General features: G+C 34.8%; 1 protein-coding gene across 1 annotated transcript in view; it reads right to left on the reverse strand.

Annotated features, from left to right (window-relative positions):
- Positions 1-12,785, reverse strand: part of LOC108970512 (voltage-dependent calcium channel subunit alpha-2/delta-3-like) — a gene marked incomplete at its 3' end in the record, with an annotated part of 91,888 nt that overhangs the window by 57,623 nt on the left and 21,480 nt on the right. The window contains exon 2 of the mRNA XM_018935954.1: positions 9,362-9,443. Coding sequence (XP_018791499.1) covers positions 9,362-9,443 — 82 coding nt within the window. The remainder of the gene's footprint in view (positions 1-9,361; positions 9,444-12,785) is intronic.

Here is a 12,785-nt window from a genome sequence, read left to right on the forward strand (position 1 = left end):
CCGTGCAAGCTGTAACTTGAGTAAAAATTGAGATATCATGATGAAACTTAGTGCACGTATTTCTTGGCTCCATAAGAAGGTTAAATTCGAAGACGGGAAAAATCGGTCCACTGCCACGCCCACAAAATGGCGAAAACCGAAAACCTATAAAGTGTCATAACTAAGCCATAAATAAAGATATTAAAATGAAATTTGGCATTAGGGAAGGGAACCTTTTTGTACATATCTCGAAAACCACTATAGCTATGTCAACCAAACACCCGAACTTAGCCCTTCCTTACTTGTCTTTTTTATTTTTTTATAAAGTGGAGGAGTACTACGGTCATTATTCAATGTCTACAGTGTCTAAATTTTAAATACTTACTATCCTTGTCGTGAATTCTTTAGTTAACTGTCACACCTTAAGTAGTTTTCGATATAATCTTTATATGGGGACTAAACTTATTATGAGGACTTTTTTTTTGCGAGGTTGTTTAATATAGCTTAAATAGTTTCATAGATGCCGTTCCAAGTAGTGATTTTCATAGCACTTCATAATTTTTCGTTGTTTCTTATATTCGTAGCTGTGATTCTATGTAGTCGAACTCCACCACCAATCTTCTGCTAAAATTTCATCAACCAAACAAAATTTTGAATCAAGTTGTCAGCTTGTATGTAAGGGCCTATAAGTGGAGAACAGATAGACAATATCAAATCGGCACACCATTCTGATCTTAGATATATATGGTACGTAACACCGTATATTCACAAACTTGCACCGTTATAAAAAACACCCTYTCAATTTTATTAAGACAACTCACATATTGACGATATATGTGTGAGAAAGTCACCCGGAATTTCGAAAATCTTTGTATTAGGTAATATGGGTAGTAGGGTAGGGAAGTATTGACCGAGTTCCAACCATTTGACACACAGACATAMTATCATCCCAAAAAGGATTCTCTCTGAATTTCAATTTTATATCTCACACAATGATCGACATTTTCGCTWAAAAGTCAACTATAAACACTGTGTCCACATATTCAACTCCTCTCGTCATCCTAATCATTTACATATTCATAACCCTTTATCTATCTGTATTAGTTTTAGGTGATACATRCATACRACCGTTAGCTGAACAAAACTATAGTACTCTGCAGAAACATGCTCCAAGAGTATACAWATTCAGAAGGTGTGTGTATCAAACAAAGACGACTATGGAACATTAAAATCAACAATATGTTTTATGAACGAATCGGTAAAATAAGTTCAACTATTTCGGTACGAATATTCCGCTAAACTGGCAAAACGGAAATATTTTTTGCAAGCATTGTCACCACTTTTAAAAATTTAATTCAGAAAATGTGTGCAATAAATTTAAAAGTACYGCAAATAAACTAATCATGTTTATATTAGAACGGCAACAGTTCCGAATAAAGCAATTCCCTACTGGGAATGTTGTTCACTGTACACATTGTTGGCATTGTGGCCGCCATCGAATGTCCATTTCGTGGTAAGAGTGGATGAGACTTTTAATTGAAAGCAAGCGACAACGTTATAGCTAYACTAATCAGAATTCGCCACCAAAATTTAAATAATAAAATAATTTATGTTGGTGCGTGTCGAGAGCAACTATACACAGCTAAAACTACACACATACACATGAACGCYTGGCTGCGCTGGCAGATTTGAGGAATGTTCAACCGACAATGCCATTGGAAGCGACAGCAGGGGCTGCTCCCCAAATGACAATGAAGCTTACGCCATTACYCGGTAGTTCGAAATGCACTTATACCACTACATACATACATACAAATATGCTGGCATGTGCGGCTGCATTTTAAACTGGCGCTAACTTTGGTGTGTGCCGCTAGTAAAACGACACTGCCAGACGTAAATATTTGCATAATCAGACAGAACTTTGCTGCGGGGAAACGCCACCGCCACCACCAACGAATGAGAGAGTGATGTCGCCGTCGAACAGCCACCGCTTGGCAGCCACCAGGCATTCAATGAGTTAACCAAGTAAACCAATTGAACCGCCAGCAGTGAGCCAGTCGCTAGCCAGCCAGTCAAATCCCAGTGATCAGACGTTCCGGCGGCCGTTTTGGGTGGAATTGGATTATGTGGCAACGCAGTAGCAGTYACATATGTACTACGTATGGCTGTATGTGCGGCTTGGCGCACATTTGCTCAGATTTGTATGCTTGTTTTCATTGCACGGCAGTCATGCTGCTGCTGCTGCTKCTTYCCCTCCCACTTCCCTTTCAGCATTGTTATTTGCTAAATCCACCCGCCATTCCAGCTTTGATGCGGCGTTGATTTATGGTGACTCCTAACAGCGCGTAYGCTCATTTCACCACACACATATACACACCCACATGCAAACGTCAAATATGCGCTCAAACTCTCGTTTGTCTAGCAACTTCTCGGCAACAATGGCTGTTGGGAATATTTTTGGCGCTGCCGCCGCCGCTGCCTCTGCCGCCTCCGTCGCTTCGGCTGCTCTGGTTTCAGCGCTCATTCAATGCCACCAATGACATTGGTTGTTGCTTTTCTTCCTCATAGCTGATATTGTTTTGCAAATCTGTGCATGTTATAAATGTTGTTGGTGTTGTTATTGTTGTTTTATTAGTGTTAAACATTTTGCCATGATAATCGTTTAAGTCAAACGCCATGAAAAAGTTCAAAAGTTTCGCCAAATTCATTATGTTACAGTACACAGATTTGATGTGTGCGCCGKTTGGCGTCGCAAATTCCAATAACTGGTTTAGTCTAGTCAGGAACATTTATCCCTTAAGACGTGTGGTAAGTTAAAAAGATTAATTTGTGAACTGCAACCTTATTTAAGCAGAGTTTTTAATTAAAAATGGGGAATATACTKCGAATCGATAATTTCTCATGTCACAATCTAATGGTTGTTCAATGGTTGGMGTTATGTAGAGGCATCAGATTGTCTTTTCTTTGTGCGAGTAGAATAATAGACTACTTCTATGTTATATTGTTAAGTATAAAGTAGTTGGAAATTTCAATAACGCTCATTCTGAGGGTTGCATCTGCAGCAAATCAATCAACAATCAATATTATTATCGATACTTTGCACAATCTGTGTATTGCACGAAATAAATTGAGCTATATTATAACTTTGATGAAATTTTTTAAATTACAGCATGCGAATTTGAATTTGTAGCGTTTCAGATTGCTATTTTTTAATCATATGTACTTATTTTATTTAACAATCACTTTTAACCCTTGTATGCCAGAAGTAGTCAACTGTAAAACTGTATGTCAAAGTAGTCCAAAGTAGTAGTAATTTTATAATAATACTCGTATCGTCGATTGTATAGTTCAGTCCAACCTTTTTCTTCTAAGGTCCGTCGAAAGCGGCTTATAACTCTCCCTTTGCCACATAATATCAAGCCACAAACTACAAAAAGCTCAATAAGTTCTTCAAAATATAGCCGGAACATGATTTTCACTAATACACAATATGAGATTCAAATTCGTCTATCTTCTTGAACCTTTCGTCACTTCTTGACAGTTACAACTTCGATCGTAGATAATTTCGTCTATCTTGGAACCAGTATCAACATCAACAACAATATCAGTCTTGAAATCCAATGCAGAACTAGTCTTGCCAATAGGTGCTATTTCGAACTGGGTAGGCAATTGAGAAGTAAAGTCCTTTCTCAACAAACCAATACTAAATTCTACAAGGCAGTCATCTACTGTAAGGCTAAGCGTCGAAATTGCTTTTCCAATAGGGATGACATAATTTCTAAGTGCAGTTTCGACCATTTTTTAATATGACATGATTTGTTATTTTTTTGATTTTTTTTTTTATTGTATTCAGTAATGTTTACGATTTCATCGTGGAACGATATACAATTACTCAATTTTATTATCAAAATAATCGTTTTTGCAATTGCAACTTCTCGTAGTCGTTTGTCATTTTATGATCGTAATAATTATCCACCTGTGCTCGCTCTTCGTCGAATTGTTGAAAATTTCGAGCGTACATTTTCTTTATATTCTATAATGTCCAAGTGCCAATAAGGCAAATAGTCTATCGAAGTAATTAAAATATTGCTGCCCTTCAGGCAAGTATAGCTGAAGACAACAATTTGTCGATTCCAAGACGTTCTCGATGATTACATCTGTATAAAATTGTTCTCACTCAAGAAAATCGTAAAATGGCTAATTTTGCTTTAGAACGATTTGAAAACGGAACAATTTTTTTAAGAAAATCATCTATTCGGATGAGGCTCACTTTCATCTGAGTGTTGTGGTAAATAAAGAAAACTGTCGTTTCTAGTGCGCAGATAATCTACAAATTGTTTATGAACAACCATTAAATTAACTTGTTGGTGTGGCTTTTGATCTGGTGAAATCATCGGCGCATACATCTTTCGAAAAAAATAACTGATAACATCGTTACTGTCAATGGAGAGCGGTRTAGATCGATGATAACCACCCTTTTAAGGTCACAATTTGCGGAAGCCGATCTTGACAATATTTGGTTTCAACAAGCTATGTGCYACGGGGCACGTGCAACAATCGAATTATTGCGAGAAAAGTWGGGAGATTCGATTATTTCAAGAAATTTTGACTTTTAATGGCATCCAAGAAGTTTTGAGTTAACACCATTAGACTAGCTGTAGTGATGTTATTGSTCATTGGTCTTTAGCAATAAACTAGGATCCCTTCAAGCTRTAGAAGTTAATATTGGGCGTGCTATTCATRATATACGACTTGATTTAGGGGCAAAAATTTTCGAAAATTGAGTTCATCCCATTCGATCCTGCAAAGAAAGTCGTGGATGCCATTTGAATGATATTATATTCAGACAGAASTTAATTACATCGATTTGTACTTTCCATTATATATAAAAAAAAAAAATAAAAAAAAAACATTTGACTTTTCGTAACTATTCGTCTGTTCTTGTTTAAATTAATCATATAACTCGTTTTGAAAAAGCCTTATTTCGGAAGCTATCAACAATTTTATAATAGTAGCTATTGATTTAAATAGAATTAAAATTTGTTCTAACTTTGAATTAATGAGTTACATTGGCGATCCTAATTTTTAAGAGGAATCCAAGGAAACTCTTTTTTTTTCCACGAAATACATTTTTTTAATAATCTCTAAGTTTCGAGTGATTTGTTTTCTATAAACAACCACAGTTTTTTTCAAGTCTGCATTTTTGAGATAGCAATAAACAGATGTTAGTTTTTTCATTGTCGGAATAATATGTGATACGAGACCTTTTCATTGGAAAATAGTATAAAATTTGTAAAACGAGACTTAACAACTTCGAAATTTTCGGTTATACTACATTAATGAGGTATCCACATACTCTCAATTAAACTCAATTAGTTTCTTGTTGCTTTTGCAATAAAAAAAGAGCAAAGGAGATTTAAAAACTAGTTGCAACCGTGAGTCATATTCTATGTGGGAGATAAACATTTACACTCGTGGTCACACAAACCTTACCACTATACTTTCTTAAATTTTTTTTTTTTTGGACTTTTACTTTCGTTCGAGATTTTCTTCAGTTTTATTTTTTTTATGTTTTTAGTAAGCATAAGTAAACTAAATTATATTATATAATAATGTGGGAATGAAACGATATGGCAGCAGAGAAAAGGCAGAAGAAGAAGAAGAGTAGTATCAGCAAAACGAGTAAGAAGTGTATGACGTGCGGCAACATAGAGCTGAATTAAATTTAACATCCTTTGTATTCTTAAAATCAACAGTTTTGTTTAATAAACCACATTATTCATTTCTTAAATATAATTAATCTTGTCTACATAACTGATCTTGCCCACAATAACAATTATAATTTTTGATTTATCACGTTTAGTGAGTAAACCTCAAATTAGCTTTTCTGTGCTTATACAAAAGTGGTCGATTTTATTGTTTTTAAACAGGGTATTTTAAGTTTATCACGAAGTTTGCAATACAAAGAAGGAAGCGTCGGAGACCCTATTAAGTATATATATAAATGATCAGTATGTYGAGCTGAGTCGATTTAGCCATGTCTGTCTGTCCGCCTGTATATATACGAACTAGTTCCTCAGTTTTTAAGATATCCTTTTGAAATTTTGCAAACGTCATTTTCTCTTCAAGAAGCTGCTCATTTGTCGGAACTGCCGATGTCGRACCACTATAATATATAGTTTTCATACAAACTGAATACAAAGTTATTAACAGAAATGCACCTSTGAAGGGTATTTAGCTTCGGTGCAACCGAAGTTAACGTTTTTTCTTGTTTTGTAAAGCTTTCAATTAATTTATAGCTGAGTGTGTTTTGTTTTTAATTTTTAATATTTTGATTAATAACATGTCATTAACTTATTTCGAAATAAAAAMTTTCTATACCGCTATAAAGTGTTGGCAAATAGGCAAAATACTTGAACATTTTAAGTGGTAAAGTTTGCGTGGCCAGTGTACCTATTTATTTGTTACAAACAACCGTTAGATACTCCCTTTCAACATTTTGTAAAAGTTTAAAAATTATAAAGTTTCTAATAGATGAAATGAGGTCAAAAGGACTTCAGCCTTACCACCAAGCGAAACATTATTTCTTTTAATAACAATAAATGTAGCTCCGATTATAAGCCGTATTTACATGCATACTTTTGGATTTCGAAATAACAAAAAAAAATATTTGGAATATTTTTCGTTTTACAAAACAATTGTTTCGTTTGAAACCTTTTAACTCAAATGTGAAAATCTCTTAYCAAAATAATATTTATTAAAACCAGAAAATATAAGTGAATATGTTTMCAACTCTTTCATCCCTTACATATCTATGCATATTTTAAACTCACCCAACATTTTTCAATAAAAATTGTATTTTACGCAACATACACGAGAAACATACATATACGTCGGCTTTTATTACAATGGCGGTATGTATAAGGGTGTATGCAGACTGTAAATTACATGAAATTAAAAGCAGATAACCTCACTTCTCCCACAAGTATGCTACACTTAAATAAAATAACACTCTRCTCAACGCTTTAGAACTTATCTGCCGCTCTCAATGTCATAAAGGCCCTCAGCCATTTCATATCMACCCGAAACATTAGTCATTATCCATGCCACGGTGAATGCCACAAGCGAACGCATACGCGATAACAGAGTTGATAACCCACAGCGCAGTAAATGTCAAAATTCGGTTGCCACTTTTATTGTTCCGCTTCTGATACTCGGAACGAAATAGGTTAGCATTAAGTTAAGTTAATTATAATTCTAATTACCAACTCGAAAGAAGCCATCCAAAACATGCCCCAACATGTGAAATACCTGAAGAAATTGTGATATAACTTTTTAGCCTGAGCTTGAATGGCGAAGCCTAGCCTTCTACAGCCTATTCTTCAGTCAGTCGTTTGCGAAAAAACTCGGAATAACACCCAAAACATAGTGGCTGCAACTTGGAATTATTTTGGAAAACATTTACTAGGATCTGGTTGAAGTCAGTTATGACTTAAAGCCCTCGTTCGAAAAAAATCGACAACTAAAATTTTTTAGGAGAAAAATAATATTCCAGAACAATCTAAAAGAGGTAAAAACTTCTTTTCATACTCCTTTAGGTTTCATGTGACATTTTAATACCAATTCCTAAAAAAGGTAACCTACTTTTCACTTAAGATCCCGAATTTGCTGAAAATAGTCTGAAAACTCTCCATGTCAACAAAAAATTAGCTTTTTATAACCATTCAATAAGGTTTTTAGCATTCTCAAAACAGAATTTCACTGATTTGAGTGTCAGTTTTTGCTCGCTGGGTTCTCATTAATGCAGGCAATCATTAGGGTGCGTTCGTATGTAAATACTTGTGTGCTAATTAAAAATTAAATTGCCACAGACAGTATCAGACACATACATGTGCGCATACATAAGCAAAACTCTACATATACATACATATATGTAAGTACATGCGAATGTTTAATAAAGCCGAATATTCTCAGGAGTGACGTTGATTTTTATTGTGCGGTGCGTGGTTGAGCGACACAATCTCCTTGTTATAGCATTTTGACTTCCTGTTTTCGTTTTTTGGGGTTGATTTTTAACTGATTTCGTTGCGCTGGAAGAAGTCTTCTTACATATGTATGCGGTTAGTAACACCACGCTGCGATTTTGTTTTTTGTTGGTAACATGTGACTACTCCTTTGAAAAACAACAACGTGAATTACTTTAAAGGTATGTGGATATATTATATAAATGTAGGCATGTGAAACAATTCAGTGCCTGCAGCATTGAAGAATCGTTAACATTAAAAAAAAAAAAACAGAAAAAATTTTTGGACAACAGTTCCTTACAAAGGTACATATTTAGGGCAAAAATATACAACTAATATATGCTCACGGCTGTACAAAAGTACCGAGGTATGTCAGAGCTCATAGGAATTCAGTAAAGTATGAGTTATTATGGAATTTTGAAAATGTATACTAGAGTGCACCCAACATCTTTAATTCCATCTATACTTTCACAATATTCTTATGTATGATATATGAGATATGCTTTGAACTTCCATAACTATAACTCGAGATTCTCCATAACTTGAATTGRCAGTAGAAGTCAGATTTCATACAAATTTCCTTCCATAACTCAAAGTCTCTCTAACACGAAGTTTTTTGTGGATTATGGKGATTCGCGATGTCAAAATTCAACTGTAATGTATAATTGCTTGGATTCCTATCCTCTGGTTGAAGATTTGCACTTTAAGGTATTTCCCTGACTTTACAAGTGGCAACAGTCGGTTGCATCGGTTGCACCCGAACTTAATCCTTCCCTACTTGTTGATACTGCATTTCGTAGTAAAAATAATAGATCAGAGACTTATTTACTCGGCGATGCAAAACTTCGCTAACAAAAAATCTATTAAAGCTTGATTTTATTGATRAAACATAATAATATCAGACTACTGTCAAGTTCAAGGTAAGACTTTGTGTCGTTATCACCGTTATAATTGATTGAGRTGCTCAAATCGCAATGGAAAATGCAGCAGGAGAGCAGAATTTTGCTGCTTCCAATGTTGTGTTAACCCTCTCATGCTCGAATTGAAATTGGCGGAGCTGAATGAATCCTTGGATAGCTTACTCGTACATTAGAATAATTCACTGTAAGCTTACACAATACACCAGACTACATAATGGAAAAAACCGCGCGTCAAAAAAATTTATATAACGGCACTTAGAAGCATATATGTTCAATGTTACCTATAGGCAACATCAGATATGAAAAGGCTACAAAAGTTCTAAATAAACATTACACATATTATTTTAATACAGAGGTTTAAAATACTGTTTGTTTGTCCAAGTTTAACCAGTTTTGATTTGAGAAATAGCGATATATATTTTTAATTGTTTTACTTACATTTTTGATTTCATTCATTTTGGTAAACTGTCGGCCGAACTCCCAAAGATCCACACCAAATTTAAGCGCCCAGTTTCGCACTCTGGAAATAATCAAAAAATATTTTGAATTTTTTGTAAAGAATTTTAAGTATATCATAAATTTATTAACCATGAAATAACTTCAAACAGGAAATTTGAAATAATTTAAAAAAATAATATTTTATCGTTGCTAGAAATTCAATACACATATCCAGTTTTTCAGGTTTTTTAACATACTCTAACCTCTCTTAGTAGTTTTTCTTTTTTCAAACATATTACTTCGACCATCATTGTTAATACAGAAGGCATATTTTCAATTCTTTTTTGTTTTACCACCTAACAGAAAATATAATAACAGAAGACATTGAAGCCTCTACTAGTCCAATTATGCTCAAAATACCTTGGCACAAAAGGTACTATGAAAAAATWAAAAATGTGTTTCCTATTTCAATAATATTTAGTCTTATGTTATAAAAAACATCCCACATTTTCTACGGATGGCAACAGTCCAGATTTGTCGAAATTTGGTTGATTTTTAATACTCAACGGAAATAAGCTAATTTATCACKTATACGAGGATGGTCTTTTAAGTACATATTGGGCTTAGGGGAAAAGCCAAATTTTAAGTATTCAAACTCGTTGGATTAATTTTCAAATATTGCATTAAGATTAATACACTTTTGAGTGCATTTGAAAAAATTGTCAAAGCGCTTTTGCAACTCAGATTGASGTAGTTGTTTTAATCGACAACAGAGAGCTCGCATTCCCATGGTGAAAAGTCATTCGATTTCTTGAAATATAATTGGTAAAAATTATTTACTCTTCTGCGTTGTTGTGGTGTTATGGTTGCGGTAAAGTAGAGTTTTTCCAAGAAAACAGGCAACCATTTCTTTGAGAATGTTTCGTGCGCGAAGAACTTTTGTTGCAATCSCCTCATTACATCTGGAACTACTGCTACTACTGGTTACTTTCTGGCTCACAAGTGTAAATCCGCGATTCATCACATCTCACGACTTTATAATCGTGCTCCGAAGCACCACTATCGCATTTCTATAAGATTTCTCTCGRCCAATCGACACGAGCTGTTTATTAAGYGATTAACACAGTGTGTGGGATTCAACGTGAACAAATTTGTTTTACCGTGAAATGCTCATTGAATGTTTGCTGGTCCCACTATTGTCTGTATAATGATAATGTCTGCCAGGTTTCGGGAAAGTAATCCAAAATCAGTTGATGTTCCTAAAACTATTAACACTGTGCGGAAATTCGTATTTCAAATTTGTTATGTGACCTATSGTGAGATAGAGACTAGTCAGGTAAGTATTGACCTGATTCAAACCATTTTGACCTACAGACAAACCATTGYCAGGGAAGTACTATCCATGAATTTCAATTACATATCTCACACATTGACCGATATTTTCGACCAAAAGTCAACTATAGGTACCGAGGTSAAATATTSGGTACCTAGCGGTTGAACACTTTTTATTGGATTTAAACAATTTTTGATCAYAAGGTGGCACACACTAATTACATTATTTCGGCAAAATTTAATCCCGTTATATTAATTGCTTCTTGATTTGTAGACTGGAAACTGAACTGACTGGGGTGGAAATTAAAATTGTGGTATACGGGAAGTAGGTGTAGTTGTTGTCGGATTTCGAACATTTTTACACAGTGACATAAGAACGAAAGAAAAATGTCASGTAGTAAATTTTACGAAATCGGTTGATCGGGTCCCGAGATATAAGATTTCACTGAAAAGTGGACGGTGCCACGCCAATCGTCCACTATTCACACCAGCTCSCATAAAACTCTCTCAAACCCTTTCTTTAGTAATATTTTTTCATCCGATTTCTTCGGTTATTGTAGCTTTAGTGGTTTAGTAGATGTGTACATTAAACCTATTAGAGGGCGGGGCCACGCCCAATTATCAAAATCTATATATTGTACGGGCAGACATATATCCGTAATTCAATTATTCTCATCATCCGTATTATTGATATATTTATTATATATAAGGATGGATTTATGGTCCTTTGGGCGTTGGCCACGGTGAATATCGCATTCGATGGGACAACTAAATGTATGACATATACGAAGCCACGTTCCGCAAATCAAAAGACGGAAGCTAGCGCAGCCGGTTAGGTCATATTGCCCGGATGGAAGGGAACCCTCCCGCCGGRGAAAGCAGAGGAAAAGGGACGTCTCCCCTCCGTTGTAAAGACCGGGTGAAGAAGGAGCTTGGAATCTCCAATTAGCGTGATACAGCAAAAAGGAAGAACGATTGGCGCACTGTTGTTAACTCGGCTATTACCGCGTAAGGGGTGTCTACACCAGTAAAGAAAAATACGGATATATAACCATATACATTTATCACGATTCATTTCTTTTTGAGTGATTCATTACTACGTCGAAAGTTATTTGTTTAACCGAGTGTTTTAAAAACTTTTTAACTTGAATTAATSAAATTACATATATCGTTCATTTCAAAGGAATAAAATTTGACTGTGATTTCGTCAAATTAGCCATGAATGTCAATCAATTATTTCGCACTTTGCGTTTTCATCAATTTTGTAATGCACATATGCATACCTAATTACATACAACACATATTAGTACATATATACAAGCATATACACACGTACATACATATGTATATCGAACTCATTAGCTAAGCCCATAAAATACTCCAGCAAATTTGTTTTCTTTAGGCGGATCTGCGCTGCCATCAAAAAGCTTCCATTAAAGCTTAAACAAGGCAACACATTTTTATTAGACTGCTCGGCGCTGTCGCAATGATGGGTATTATGTATGAATGTAGGCGCATAACCACAGAGAATTCTATTTTAAACGCTCTTACGTCAGACGCGCAATAGCTACACTCGCGTGTTCAAATAACAGGTTCTAGGAAGCGTTGCCGGCTGGTAAAAATAGCACAAAATACAACGTAAAAAAGAAGCGATATTGAAAATGGCAAGAGCAAAGAGCAGAAATCGAGACCACAGCAGAAATTGACTGATAAAAGATATACAAAAAGGTACATATAAAGAGCAATCAATGTATGTGACAATAACGACTGGTTTTGACGTAGAAATACGAAAATAAATAATTAAGTAAAAGAAAGGGTAAGTTAAAGAACTATCAGAATTTATAGCTTATACTCGGAACATGTTGAAGAGTTCTTTCAAAAAGAATTGAGTGAATCAGTTATACGAAATATATGATAAACAAACACAAAAACAAAACAGGACGGCGCAAGGCATAAACTAAATCTAGTAAAAGAAACATAWGTCACCACTATTGTCAGTCAATAAATCGGAGCATTCACATCAAAAGCAATGTCATGCTTGAAATAAGTTATAGAATCGTTATAGTAAGTGAAACTTTACTTCCCTACTGCG

This window comes from Bactrocera latifrons, unplaced genomic scaffold, assembly GCF_001853355.1.
Source record: "Bactrocera latifrons isolate USDA-ARS-PBARC rearing strain unplaced genomic scaffold, ASM185335v1 scaffold_30, whole genome shotgun sequence".
Classification (NCBI taxonomy): Eukaryota; Metazoa; Arthropoda; class Insecta; order Diptera; family Tephritidae; genus Bactrocera; species Bactrocera latifrons.